This window comes from Agelaius tricolor, unplaced genomic scaffold, assembly GCF_023055355.1.
Source record: "Agelaius tricolor isolate 1412-34295 unplaced genomic scaffold, bAgeTri1.0.p SCAF_7, whole genome shotgun sequence".
Taxonomy (NCBI): domain Eukaryota; kingdom Metazoa; phylum Chordata; class Aves; order Passeriformes; family Icteridae; genus Agelaius; species Agelaius tricolor.
Genome location: NW_027269267.1, coordinates 47,255,548 through 47,271,418, shown reverse-complemented (window position 1 = coordinate 47,271,418; position 15,871 = coordinate 47,255,548). Strand labels below are relative to the sequence as shown.

At 35.3% G+C, this 15,871-nt stretch overlaps 1 protein-coding gene across 6 annotated transcripts in view; it reads right to left on the bottom strand.

Annotated features, from left to right (window-relative positions):
- The window catches only part of DACH1 (dachshund family transcription factor 1), a 352,403-nt gene that overhangs the window by 20,786 nt on the left and 315,746 nt on the right, over positions 1-15,871 (bottom strand). For 4 of the 6 annotated variants that reach the window (XM_071431091.1, XM_071431092.1, XM_071431095.1 and 1 more), the window contains one exon: positions 15,402-15,470. In XM_071431091.1, the coding sequence (XP_071287192.1) occupies positions 15,402-15,470 (69 nt within the window). Of the gene's footprint in view, positions 1-11,393; positions 11,461-15,401; positions 15,471-15,871 lie in introns of all 6 variants that reach the window. The other 2 variants (XM_071431094.1, XM_071431097.1) reach the window with 1 other exon arrangement.

The window sequence follows — 15,871 nt, the reverse complement described above, 5'->3', positions numbered from 1 at the left end:
TTCTGGGAAGTGCCTTCTTCCTTGACCATTATTTCTGTTGCTAGTCAGCTGATCTATTGAAACTTTTATTAAATGTGTCTGTGTTAATGATTTCTATACAAACAAATATTAGAACTAACATATCGTATCGGGTAGATTCTAGTCTAGCATTTCCTAAAAATCTTTTGGCATTCAAATGCTGTTTACCCTTTGTTGGGATCTTCTTATTCTCCCTCCACATTGCTAACTTCTTTCTCAGTTTTACATTTTTTACTTCTTTCTCAACTTTCTGTTTTAATTTCTGAGGGCTACAATCTTTCTCACACTGTCTCTCTCCCCATACTTTGTATCTGACTAGTCTAATCCATAAACTGAATTTCAGTCACCATATCCATGTTGACAATTGACACAGCCCTTTGTACTCCAGGTCTGTTCCCTTCTGTCTGACATAAAACCTCAGTCTGCTTTTCTGATCCTCTGTGTGCATGTGTCGCTGCTCTGACAATCTTAGTTTGAGAAAACAGAGCTGTTAATCATTCACCTCTTCAGATTCCTCCTCATCTTCCCCACTACTACTACTCTTAGTCACTATGAACTACTCTTTTAATCTTGTCTGTCAGTAAAGTTCAAAATCAAACTATCCTGTTTGTTTGTAACTTCTGACTCTTCATTACAACACAGTGTCTAAATTTATTCTCAAAAAAGTCTCTGCCCCTCATTCTCCTATCCCTCTTTCTAGCTATAAATTCACATGATGTTTCTCCTCATATCTCACCTACTAAAGTTTCTGTCTCAGTTGTATAAACAAATTTGTATGGCAAAAATATTTTCCTAGTCTGCTTCTTTGAATTGTCACTCTCTTCTAATTCCTTCACTGGCTCTTCCCTTTTAACAAGTAGAAACACAATACTTGAAAGGTTTTGCCTTACCCTTCACCTTGTGCATTACTCCTTATCAAAATGCTTCAAATTGGAGTGATACTTCCAAATAAGCATCCTCACAGTGCTGTCCACATTTAAGAAGACCCTCATGCAATGCTTACAAGATGAACTCACTACAGCACTTTAGGTCTGAAGCCTGGATTTGCAGATGAGTCTGACAGAAAGACCTGAGATCAAGAATGCTGCCTGAATCCATAATGTGATGAGAATACAGGTTCATGGACATATATAACTTCCCATATAAATCAAAAGCACTTACCAGCACAGTCACTAACATCTCATAGTCATCATCTCCCCTCAGTATTTGTGTAAAGTTTTAAGTGATATTATTTGGTTACATTCCTTCAATAACTTTAGTTTACCTGGCCATGAATGGGACAGTAATTTCAATACTGTTGTAGGCGACATAGGTAGGGATGATAGTAACAAAAGATTTAATGAATACTCTTGCCCCACTGCTGGCAAGAGATCAGTTTACCTTTTAAAAGAAATGCATTAAAATACTTTTTCACATAAAACTCCGCTGCTGCCATAACACACTTGTGGACAGATTTGCAATTGATGGCTCAGATTCAATTAAATGTTACATCTTTGTGGTTTTGACTGAAACATTAAAAGGATGGTGCAGTAATGCACACAGGCTTTCAGCTCCTGAAACACAAAAAGCTCATACTGGTTTATTTTTACTTCTATGAGTAAAAGTATAGCAGGTATTGAGCTTCTGTGTACACAAGAAAGCTGAAGAAAAAAAGTTCAGTGCAACTTTGGGTTAGGAAGCTGATAGAACCTACAGTAATTAAATAATCCATTCTCCACTACTGTACCTTCAAACCTTTGAAATGTCATTATGCAAGGTGTTTTAACCAAACTGGTTATATTTATGTAGAAGTACCAGAATCTAGAATTTATGTCAGCTCTTTTTTACAAAAGATAAATACACAGGGTCAACTTGGTATATGACTAGCACTCATACAAAATCAAGTCATAATCAAATAATGGTAGGCAGCATATGTTATTGTATTTTCAAAGCTTTGTCTAACAAAGAAAATACTTGAAAATACTTAGACCAGGTGCACTTTGTCATTACCCTGATATTCACAGAGGTTAGCCATCAGTCTGAGCAAGTGCAGAGCAGGCACAGATGATGTGCTCCTTGTATTCTGCTAGCATGGAGTTTTGGGACATAAATCCTGCCACTGATATTCAAGTTGGTAAATTCCATCTAGTTTTCCATATGTCTGTACAATGAGAAAGCATGACAGAATATATAAAAGGGAGGGCAAAACATGAAGGGCAGAATAAAATCTTGAACTCTTGCAATATTTAGGCTCAGTCTCTGCTATACCACAGATTTCTGATATATTCATGATCAAGCTCCTTAGCCCCTCTATATATAAAGATAATTGCTTTGTTCTGCATCACAGGAGTATTTCCTGATGTGAAGACTAAATCCATTAAAGACTGCAAAGTTGTTCAGATATTACAATGAAAACATTTCTAGTAGATTTCCAGTTACTCTTGGCATAGCTCAAAACAATTTATCTGAGACAGCCACAAGGCTGCAAATTGGAATCAGTAGCACAAATAAAAAGTAAGTATCTATTTACTAAAACTTAAATTCATGCAGAAACATTATAACAGTTTAATGTCCTCTGAAAATAAATAACCAAAATTTAACAAAGTGATTTTGGACTAACTAATTTTTTAAGAGTTAAAAAATTAGTGTTTTCCCATGAATAATCTGTCCTTATAGTTTATCAGAACTATTATGCACAAACACCCTTTCCTTCAGCTTGATGCCTGATTTTGTTTTGTTTCAATATACTTATTTACACTAGCAGTTGAAAGGAATTAAAAACTTAATAAATACACTCTGTTGAATGTCTGCTAAAGACCAACTTTGCTTCTTTACCTATTTTTAAAATATGATTGCTCTTGCAAGCTTCATGGCCAAAATGAATTGTTTGTTTCAAATCAAAAAGGAAAAGTAGGTAGCTATGAAAAGATTTTAATATTGAATGTACAGATAAGAAGTCAAAGATATTCCAAAGAACAGAGAAAGTATGAGAATATGCTAATGTATTAACACATTAGCAAAGTTCAGGGCTGCCATATCCAGGACCACTTATCTATTTGGCCAAAGAGCTCATTTTGAGTCACACATGGTAAATATTATCAGATCCTCCTGAAAGTCAGTCCGTTTGGAATTCTTTAAAAATAATTTTAAAAATACCCACAACTTTTTCTACCTACTTGACTTTTTCCTGTCTCAGTCAAATGCTATGTTAAAAACAAGCTAGTCCACAAATAACAGGGGAGCAAGATCTAGAGAAATTATCTCATGAATGTTTGCGTGTAAAAATGATAGGAGTGGCATAGGCCTTCCCTTTAGAATTAACACAGTGATAAATATATATTTTATTCAATATATACACAATAAACTATGAATTTTCATTTAATATAACCCAAGTGTAGAATGTTGTATGTTCAAAGGCATTCTAAATGAATGTTGTATGTTCAAAGGCATTCAAAAGGGGTTTGGTTCAATATCTGCTATGATTTGAGTCAGACTTCCACATCCTGTAAGGCTGCTTCCAGCTGCTGCTCCAGAAAGGCCTGGATTTTCTGGAAGCATGATGCAGATCTCACAGATGCACTGCAGCACCTCAAATAGCACAAGTCATCTACTTATGGACAAGCAAATAACTTTTAAAATAGTGCAAGAATTAATGTTAAGATAAGAATATCTTAACTTCTCTCTGAAAACCTCATTTCAGAGGTTCAGACATGCAGGGATAAGATAGAAAATTGATTATGACCTGCCTTGGTAGATTAGCTCACATGGCTTGCTTAGAAATTTTTTCTTCTTTGATGCAGATGGTGGCTGATAGTCAAAAATGGCCACTGAATAGGATGGTGACCATTTGTATTTAATGGTTTAAGTCTCAATTAACTTGAAATTCAAGATTTGAAATATTATCTGGATTGGGTGCTTCTTTTTACCTACTCAAGCTGTAGCACCTTTCAGGAAGGACATATGGATTTCCCTGTCTAATAGATTTCCTCCTATGTGTGCTAAATGGATAAAGTAACTTCCTGGCTACTAGTCTACATTACTAGTTCTCCAAAGCACAGCATTTTCAGAAGAACTGAAAAATATTACTGTTATTTTGGTGTAAGAGTTGTCTCCCTCATTCTTCACAGAAGTCACAGGGGAAGTGCATCTATTAGAAAAATCCCAAATCATTAAATATTTTGACATCTGTTGATGGTGAGGTCTTAAGGATTTAATAGAAGAATGCCACACTAATACTGAAAGATGAAATTCCTTTATATGGGTATAATACACAAACATCAGGAAATTTTAAATCTTTATAGAGCTTAAAAAACTAATGCCAAGAAACAATCCTCTTTATGACATATCTTAACATGACATGATATGATGTTACTTTCCAGCACTTGTCTATGATGTAGTAAATGTGGTGGGGGGAATAAGAACATAAGAAAAAGAGACAGCTCTCTACACATTGCCTATCTGTATAGGCAAATACTGATAAACAGCTTACAGCCAGCAGGTCTAGCTCCACAACCAACCTCAGAACATTCCACATTATAGTTCAGCTGTGAATGAACTAGAAATCCACTTGATTTATACCCGTTTCATGGTAGGCTATAGAAATACTGTTTGACTGAAACAATGTTGTTTTAATCCATTTTTCATCCTGGTTTATAAAAAAATCAAGCCTTTTAGTTCTTTCTCTAAAAGGGAAAATGTTATTTATTTTTTAGCTGATGAGACTATACTAGAAATATATATTCTACCTGCCTGATCAGGTTTCAGTCACCTTCTGAGGGAGAAGATGAAGGGAACAGAGTACTTCTGGGAAACAAAAATACCTAGGATGATGGCTTGCAGTGCCCATCATTCCCAGGTAGCAAAACAACTGGGGTGACCCCAGAAGTCTATTAAGTAAGAATTCATCTATCCTATCCTTCCCTCTTTGAATAAGATGAACATGTAGGATGAATGAAAATGAAAGTCAAAACAATTCTATATAAAGCCTCTGGAGCACAATGTGGGGTCTTTTTAGTATTCATATTGTCCTGAATTTTCCCATGACTCTGTTCATGCTTAGTCATTAATTTTACATACAGTTTCTTTAAAAGTGAACTAAAGCACCATGTTGGAAGAAGATCTGATTGATTAACCATTCATCTCAGTAGAAAAGTCAGGAACATATCTGATTTCCATCAGCTCCATATTCACACAGCTATAAAATGAGATGTAAATTGCAATAGATAGCAATTTCAAATAAAATGTGAAATTTTTTATGTAAGAGTATATGTTGAATGAGAGAGTTGAATAAGAGTACTTTGCAACATATATATAACTGTATATTCACTCTGTGCCTTTCCTTTGCTTTTTGGGTAATAGGTAATAGGATTATGTACCTTGAAGTTTAAAGGTGTAGCTAACAATGACCTATGAACACTATGAAACAATTGTCTATTTATAGGTTACTGCCTGCAATCAATATCACCTTCTGTTTAAGTTAATCAATGTTGTCTTTAATTGATTAGCTTGGGTTGAAAACCTGCCAAAGTGCTGACTCCTGGGCAGGTGGATAGGGAACTTACTTATTGCTGTTTGGTTTCCATGCATTGTAAGATAATTTCAGTATTTATCCATGGTCAATGAAATATGAAACAAAATAAATCTTTAACGTCTGTTTCCTCATCAAGTATTCCAGGTAAAAGACGGATGAACTAGCAAGAGATGTTTTAAATGTCTACAATAGAATCTAGGTTTAAAAGCTAAACTATATTGGATAGTCTGTCAAGCCAAAAAAAAAATCAGTAAAACAAGTGTCTTTAAAACTTGTGAGCTGGTAAAGCTAGTGAGGCTTAGGGGAAATAAAATAAAATGTTAAAATTAGTGTGCATAGAGAGAGCCAAGCTCTTTCTAAAATGTATAAAAATTAAGAGAACCTATTTTCAGAGATGTATCTTCTGCAACAGTAATGAAATTCAAGGTGGTGCACACAGATTAATGTTGTTATTTATTATTATGTATGTAATTTCATTGAAGTGAATAGCACTGTTCACATGAATAATAAGTGCATGACCCTGACATTAATACAAGGTGTTACACAGTGAAGTCAAAAAGCAGCTGAAGTTTAAGGCACTAATCAAAAGGAAAATGAAGCATTATGTGTTACTGCAAATAAAAACAATGTTGAACCAGCAAATATTTTATGAAGACTGAACAAAAATAAAATAGAATCAGGTGGACTATCCAAAGGGAGTTGCTAAGGCAGCTCCACTAAATGTCACTGAGGGTTAGACACCAATATTTTAACGGTGTCTCACCATTAAGACCATCACTAGGTCTGAAAATAAATTTTCTTTTGCGCATAAGAAAGACTAAAGAGAAGAGCAATGCAGAAAGCACACTATCCTTTAGCTTCTATAATTGAACAGTGCATGTGCATATGTTTTCACCAATGCATCAATTTGTTTGTCAAACTCTGGCATGCAGAGAAGAATCAATAACAAAACAGCAGCTATCACTCCCCAGTGGGTCACTACAATGGCTTTGCTCCATTCTGTTGTCTTTCCCACATGTTTCTGTTACCTCAAATAACTACTCTTACCTAGAGAAGTGCTAGAATAACCCAAAGGACAACAGTCACATTGCAGAGACAGTCTTGTCCTATGCCTGCAGTTAACCAAAACTGTAGAGACTGAAACCAGTTGTCTTACTGATCTTTAGAAATCTTAAAAATGGAAAATTTAATGAAGAAACCTGAAAATGAGACAGGTAAAAAAGAAAAATGCAAAATCTATCCATCAGATAGCTGAAAGTCACATTTTCACAAGACATGTTATTTCACATTGGCAGACCTTCAAAGTGCTTCTTGACTCTTAAACTGAATAAAAGAATTTTTATTGGCAAATTAAATTTAAATGATTAGGTTTTTTGCTTGTTTGTTTTTTGGGTTTTTTTAATTTCCTTTTTGGTTTGGTTTGTTTTTGTTTTTGCTTTTTTAATTCAGCCTAATGAAATAACAGGCTAAGTGGTCTAAAAATCACAGAAATGTTCATCTCCAAACAAGTCAGTCCACTGTTTTGTCACTGCTGCTTTACAGAACCTTTCTATATTTCTATGGGTCTAGAATAGTCAGCTGTTTGTTTCCATAAACAGCCTAGCTAAGTAGCAGATGTTTCCTTGGGCAGTTATTCAACATATCTAGAAAAAAAATCCCTTTGCCTTCCAGGCTTCTGACAGCTTTGTTTCCAGCTCCTGACTTCTTTTCCCTGCTGAAATGTTCAACCTTTATAGCAGGCCTGTACAACAGGTGGGCTGTGGGTCTCTTGCAGTTTGAAAAACCATTTGTTTGGCCCTTCAGCTGCTGAGAAGCATCATGTACTGTTTGATTTGCCCAGCTGCCAAGAGGCAGCAACAAGATGTCCAGCAGAAAATGCATATCTCCTGGCTTGTCACTGATCCCTCAGAATGCATGCACCTCCTAGTCAGCCAGCAGCCACATGGCTCCAGATCATAGACACACATTGCCTTGCAGGTCAAGGAAGTGACATATTAAGAAATATTTGGGATATTCAGAAGCAGTACTTGGCAGGGGAGGAGGTGAAACAGAGGTGGAAGGAAAATGAGAAAGCAGCAATAGAGGGGAAGCTGAAACAGTGTTGAAATGGGTCGACAGAGAAGAGGGAATATCACATGCGAAAATGAAAATGTATTTTCATTCTGCAAATGACCTGATACATTCATTTGAGAATTCTGGCTCTATACTAAACCCAAACACCTTTCTGCTAGAAGTCCCATGCAATAATAAATGAGTAACAACAAATCCATAGTACTTACTAAGTGTTGATAAAACCAGCATAACTAACGAGCAAGTGTCAATTGAATAAAAATGCAGAATTTACAAGTTGATACATATAGAGAGACATTTAGCAGTTCCAAGAGTTTTAATAAGGAAAAAAAGGCAAGAAAAATCTTGGTAAAATGTATAAAGAATCATGTGCTTTACTTAGGTTCAATCAATTAATACTTTAGAGAACATATGGCCATTGTTTTACATGGCATTATACAGATGGATGACCTCGTCCTTAGGCAGCTATGGATGCAAAATGGAATCATTCTTTTGATAAAGGGGGACGTGGAAAGGAACAGACAGAAATGCAGAGATAGGAGACAGAAGCTCTAAGGGAAAGATGCAATTCTTGAAAGGACTCTAAAGATAAAGGAAATATACTTAGCACTGGTCATCACAGTCAATATCATGCAGAAAATAAATTAAGAAAAGACAAAAGAGAAGACATATGTTAAATGTGCTGCAAAGAATAGTGATATCTCTGGAAAAGAAATACATGTTCTGTCATTTGAGTATATTGATAACTATTTATAAAATATCATTAGTTAATTTGAGAGTAGCCATGCACTGGAAAATGTACCCTCTCTACAATCAGCAGCCAACAGTAATCTTCTCTGAGTCTAAAAACATGAACTCATAAAAATACTCAAGATTTTCAGAAATTAGGACAAGTCTGATGTGATCAAAATTGGAAATAAGGACAGAAAATGTGACTGAGGGAGTGACTGAGACTGGCTAAATACATACATAGAAACATAGAAACCAGGGCACTGGAAGACATTGAGAAATAAAGTACTGAAAGTGACTGGCTGACAATAACTGCAACTGAAGCTGGGGGACTGAATTATTTACATTAATAGACAAGAACAGAACCCAGTAGTTGAAAGTACAAGGAAAGAGGGGAGACAGAACACGGGGCAAGAAAGTCAAGCAAAGTCATATTTTCAGAGGTTTCTTAGAAGGAAAAGTCGTGGTGAGTGACTAGACATGAGCCATATAGACAGAATGTTATGAGTCAGTATCAAGACATCAGGATCTTGATTAGCAAGAGTATTAGGCAGAAGAAGTCAAAACTTTTGGGGCTGGAATTATGACTGGATATGGAAAGAAACTTGTCGTTGAAGGTGTGAGGAAAAAAAGATCAAGAAAATTTGGTAGTTGTTATTAACGGTGATAGAAAACCCAGAGATGAAGGTGAGCCAAGAAAAAGAAAGCTTGATGGAGACACTGTTACAGGTGATACAGGTTGCAAGAAAAATGAAAGGAAGATTCTGTGCCCAAGAGCACGAAATATATCCCAAAATTGTCTTTATCTCAGCAAGTAGTTGTAAAACTGCCAGAGCAAAATGGTCATTTCTTAGGCCACACTGCTCATATTATGGTATTACAGTTTATCAGTTGCTTGGTTAGCTTTATCATTGTGAATTTTAAAATTCAATTCCATATGGTTTCAGATGTTGTCTCACAGTGAAATTTCTGACTTTGTAGTTTACTTGTTAAGAAGACGGCCCTAGGAGAGGTTACCTAAGACATTAGTGAAGCAAAGCCCTCAGCTGTTAGGAAATGCCAAAATTAAGATTTAATATATGGAAGTAATTTATATAGTAATTTACAACTATTCTCTAATGCATGATGTCTAATTATGGAAATATTATCCATAAACCAAGTATTACATAAAGCATTACAAGACACACTGACCACTGAAGATGGAAGAAAATATTGGATAGATATCCCTTTATTCACCTATATTTTTGTCCCCCGCACTGAATGAGACAAGGTACTGTGAAAAACACAGTATCTAATCACATAATTAAAGATCGTATCATGACACATACACAGACAGTTGAACAAAGGTGCGGAAGACAACCTTAATTCTACCATTTCCTAATTTTGGAATGCTTGACTTCACAGCCTTGATAATGGCCTTTTCCAATAAAGTTTTTGATCTTATAAAAAATATCATCACATATTTCCACATGCTTTTGTCCAAGATTTATATATCAGAAATAGAACTGTGTGCAGAAGCTTCACAGAACCACCAAAAGTTCCTTTTCATTGTGGAAGTCCTTCAGATAACCATCTTTCAACCACAAATATAAGAAGCAAGAATCAAAGACTATCAGTTGCTTTGATTATTATGGGGATTTTGCTTGTTGAAAAATAGATTAAGTAAGTTTCAAACCAATGCAGAAACAATTTAGGTTATGTTTCAGGGCAAAAGACTAAAGCTGTAGATAAGCAATTTTTATTAATGTGGAGGGCAACTACAGGGCAGCTTCCCCCTAATATTTGGGCAGCGAAATGCACACTTGCAATGGGCAAATTTAAATCATAATTTCTTTCTTGTTCTTGTTCAGCAGCCTGCAAAGGAACCTCAAAGATGAGCAGTGTGCTGAGTTGCTGCTATTTTCTTTCTCTATTCCTGGATCTAGTCAACATCTCTACTTCCTGCCTTGTCCTCTCTAGGAGGGAAAAAAGACAGATAGCCCTGGAAGGTTTTGTGAGCATGGTAGCTGAGTGGGTCTTTTTCTTACACCAGGAAGGTATAAACTGAAACCACTCAGCATTATACTTAACTGAACTGTTAATATGAGCCTGGAGGAGAGGTGGAGAACTAAAGAAAGGAAGATGTTGGTGGGAAAGGGCTTAGAAAGTGTAAGTTCCTTTTGCTGAGGGACAGAGAGAGTAGATAACAGACACATTTGAAGAATGGCTGATAATGTGCTAGAAGAAAAAAATAATACTTGCAGCAGAGTAAGGAACTGAGGTGTGAAAATCTGACCAATGGACAAGGAGGATAAATTTTCTGCTAGAGGAGAATGCACAGCTGAGGAAAGAACTGACTGAGAGTGAGCAGGATGGAAGAACTTTGAGAACACAGAAACTGCAAAGGGCCTCTTGCAACAAAAACAAACATTTGGAGTAAAAAAAATAGAACTGAGAATTCAGGGAACTGAGCAGGGTAAGAAGATTTGGGAGAAAATGATAGAGCTGATTTCAGGAGCAGCTGGAATGACAGCATGCAGAAGTTGGAAATTATTTGGAAGAAAGCAGAAAAGGTACAAACTGAGGCAATTGATAGTAATTTAAATAAATGGAAAAGGCCAAAAATAGCAGCATGAAAGAGGGGAAATTTGATTAATCTTCCTCTTCTTACCAACAATAGCTTTGGGACAACAGCACAAAACCATTTGTGAGCAATTTGGCAAAAGGAACACATTACAGGAACATGACAAGGAAAGAACAGTCAACGGTGAAGATGGTGCAGAACTAGAATACTTTTAGAGGATTTTAGATGATGTGTATGATTGGTGTTTAAATAGAATGAAAATGAAGATACAGGACTGGGGAGGGAAACTACTGGGAGATAGAAAATTGGGAATGTGGGATATATAGGGGAAAAGAAAACATAATAATGTAGGCAGGCAAATACATGGTAAGTAACCAGATGGAGAAGAAAATTCAGCGTAAATAAGAAAGTAAAAGCGGCAGTAAATGTCATTGTTCTAGTGCTTAGTAAGAGGTCTGTTAACAAAACAGTATATAAAAGTCAAACATTATCTTTGTATGGTACCTTTTTGTGTGGGATGAGGGGGTCTTGGGAAACCGGATTGGGAGCTAGGCATAGGCATCTAGTGAACCTACAATATGTATGGAGAAGAGGATAATCTGCTTTATTATTATTTAAAACAGAAGCAAAGAAAACATTTAAAACCAGTGTCTTCACCAGTTCCTAATAGCTTATTATCTCTTTCTATTGCTCAAAAAAATACATAAGTACATACGAGACCCAAATTTGAATTATTTATTATGACTATTTTTTAACATTTTATGGATATTGCAGCAAACTGTTACCTACTCAGTATTTAAAAAACTCAAACAACACCCTAAAATACCCTGCATTGCTTCTTTTTATAGACTTGTATTCAAATTCCTTTTATTATTGCTCCCATTTTACAAAAGACTTTACATGCACTAAAAGTGAATCTAAATGAGTGCTACATGATGAAAAAATAGAACAGAACATACCCCCTTATTGACAAATGTAATTATCCTCTACGCTTAAATTAGTTCTATTCCTTACTCTTCAAAGTGATACTTAAAAATAGCAACATTAGATATAACTTCAAGTTGACAAGTATCAATTTATTTATAATAAATAGTAAACAAAATCTTTAGTTTTAATTATGATTTTCTTGCATAATTTTTCTTAAATGCTGAAATTACACTTTGTATTTCAATTATATCACTTCCCTACAGAGCACCGAAGCTTTCCCACCTTTGTTTGCTTAGTTATAAAACTACATAGCATGCTCAACACAGTAAATTGAAAAATGATTGTGGATAAAAAGACTATTACCCCAGGCATGCTTAGATACTGAGACACTGATATATTTTTGAGAGGAATAAGAAAGAATTTCCCTAGTAAGAATTTTTTCCCCAGAACCTGAAAGATGCAAGAGGTGGTATTATATGTTTAATTGTGGGATATACTGTATAATAGAATATAATATATATGTGTATATAATATTTCTTCTATGGTGCATAGCAAAGTATACAAAATATCATTTACAAATAAAATGACACAATTGAAATTTTGTATAATTGTGACAATATGGTCTTTGTTCCAAGAAAGTACTGGAAAATGTTTCAACCACTGGAAAGCTTTTGTAGAATTTTGAAGATAAAGGGCCCTATGTGTACTGAGCATGCTTTATTCCAGTGCTTCAGGAATGAAGTGGTTCTTTCCCTGCAATTCTTTCTCCTCACTCCTGCCTACAATTGTCATGCTAAATACTGAAACTGGAACAAAATGCTCTCAGTGCTTCCCTCCCTGATATCCAGGCAGGTACACATAAAGAAAAGAAACAGAAATGTACTGAAACCAGTAGGGAATGTGAGCCTGACCAGGGAGACAAGGGAAGCAGACACTACAGATGGAGATGGGGTTTGCAACAGGGAAGGCTGATAACAGGGAATGTCAATGCAGCTCTTGAAATGACTGGGTAAGGGGAGGAGGCAACAGGAAGGGTCAGACAGAACCAGGGGGTCATGGAGAGAGAAAGAGCTTGTAATTAAGGAAATAATCAGAGTGGCATGAAACTAAGTTAGAAGAGAATGATGGAAGAATGTGAAGTTGGGGGAAAAAGAAGAGTAATGTAATGTAGAGCAAGGAAAAGTGTTACATTAGCAATTGACAAAAGGTGGGATTGGAGGGAGGAGGAAGAAAGAAGAAGGAACTGGGACAGATACACAGGGATACATAGCAAGGCGGACACAGAAAAGAGAGTTTATGGTGAAAGGAAAGCCTCCTTCCAATATTGGAAAGAGTCCAATATGAACACAAAGAGTCCTGACATTTGGCATGACTTGTCTGCTATTAACTGTTTCTTAAACTATTTCTGAAGCCTGTCACCCTATAATGACTGATTTACATTGACAATATGTTCCTACAGTTACATTTGTGTTGTAGGGTTACATATTGCACTAGATCTGAAAGTTCTGGACTGCTGTATGATGATTGAGCTGAATATATTAAACTGAAAGACATGAAAACTGTATTTCTTGCTTCTTCTTTCCATTTTCTGAAAAACCCTCTGCTTTAGTTATATGTTGAGAGTACAAAGTAGATAGAGGAAATGTCAGAATTAAGGTTGCCTTTGCAATATGATTCAATATCACAATCAGAAAATATCATGGTCCAGTCTTGAACTAAATAATCATCTGTGGATTTTAGTTTTTAACGTCTATCACCTGGGACAGATGAATCAAGGAAAAGTCATTACTAGAAATGTCTCCTGTAAATCCTTGATTTCACTTATTGCAAAAATGGAAATATATGAAATGAGCAGAGGATAGCTGGGAAAGAATGCATAGTCATTGTTCAAAAGCTGAAGTGCTATTCCTATATAGTTTGGGATAAATCCTTTAGAATACACACTCTCAAATTTGTGTTGCTCATATTATAAATATCCAACTTTATATTTCAGCCTATGAGCAAGACCGAATTCAACAGGAACGGTGATTTGATTACACCTGCATGCTTCTGCCAAAAATGCAAATTATTCTGAAAAATGCAAATTATTCTGAAAAATTAGGTCTTTGATACTTGACAGTTAAGCAATATGTCATCTTAATCTGTATTTGACTCTGTTTCCCAGCCATCAAATTGGAATACTCCAAATTTCACCTCCTTGCAAGAATGTTCTGAAGATGGAACAATTAATATTTGCAATGAGTAGAAGTACTGCAGCAACCAGTGCAGCAGCATGGCCTCCCAAGAAATTAGAAGTCTGTTTTAGCATCAAAAGAAGTAACACAATGTCTGGATTATAACAAAATGAAATAATGGCTGAATTCTTACTAAATTAATTATATCAAATGGTGCTTTGAATAATGTGCATGTTTTATGGGAAGGAAGGCAGAATTCTAGGGTAACAGACCTCATAACATGTATTCGCTTCCCAGGCAACATTTAATCTGGCATATTCCAACTTCTGTGTTATTGACTCTGCAGACATAACTTGCTTTAAATGTCTTTGTTTATATTTGTGTGTTTGTCTTTCATAAGAACTTATTGCATCTTTGGTATTTGTTTATATGTTCAATCCATTAAAAGCTTCTTGACTTTTTTATTTTGTTGTTACAGCGTCCTCGTGGCACACCAGTAACAACTCCTTGGAAGTTAGGAAATGTGATTAAATAACACACAGAAGATGTCAAATGATACTGTTAAGATGATTGACTTCAAAATGCAAAATAAAGGCAATTGAGTGTGATTACTGGAGCTAATCCTTTTAGGCTTGCCTCTGAAAAATGCACCTTCATTTACCATTGAAAACAATTGCTGTTTTTATTGCTTAGTATTCATGTAAGTAGATTTAGCCTGTTGATAAGAACAGATATTATAACATAAATACTATCTTCAAAATTTGCTCTTTACTAATATCTTGATGTTTGCAATGTATATATACATTTAGATTCACAGGGGAAGTAATATGGCTCTCTTTAGTATTTCATGTATAATTTACTCAGCAGATTTGTTTTATTAAAATGTAAATAATGGGATGTGGTAAATGAAAATTCCAAGATGGGAATAAACAGCTTATTTATTGTTAATGCTCAGAGTAGCTTATTGAAACACACCTTTCAGTAACTGCCACTGACTATTAGCTATGAAATTCTCATCATGCCTTGAATGTTACCCATTAGGTTTAGCCATTTGTACAGTTAAAAGGCTCAAGATGTTTTAAATATACCTTTAAAAACATCATTAGCTCAAATCAAACTACACATATTCACAAAAACTGCATTCAGCATGTCTGAGATTCAAAACAATACTGCTTCAAAATAATTATTCTTCTTTAATTGCTCTGTATAAACAAAAATGACCTATTAATTTAAAGAAAATCTATCAGCACAGAATGTATTCTCTCTTATAAACAAGCAAGATGAACTTGACCTTGTTTGAACTTGTTTTGATGTGGCCCAGATGGTAGGCTACATGCTTGAATAGCAGTCTAAAGCTGAGGAAAAACTCATATAGCAAGATCTAGATTTATAGCCTTTTGCAAATTCCTACCTTGTATTGTCCTTTCAGCATCTGTTCTGCCCCCGCTGCGGTCAGCTTCTATCTCTGGGGTCAGAGAGTCTAGAAAGATAGAAAGGTAAGACTGACACATATTTCATTTGATTCTTATAGCCCTTTTTACAACCTGTTACTCCAATGCTGAATTACAATACAATCAACCTTTGTCAGTTTTTTTAATGTTGAACAATGACTGGAGGCCAGGACAATTTTTTGTTAGACTGGGAAGATTAATGAGCAATAGATTTTTCAAGCATAAAGGGGGGAAGAAAAAAAGGAAGAAAAAAATTGACTTCTCAAGATAATAATATAAAATTGTCCTAGTTTGAACATTCTCTCCAGTGAGTTTATTTGCACATACTATATAAGGTAACAAAGCTATAAAGATAGAGGTATCATTTGAATGAAGGAAAGAAAAGAGATTTTCCTTTTTTTCCCTTTCCATCGTGTTATCAATTTTTTAT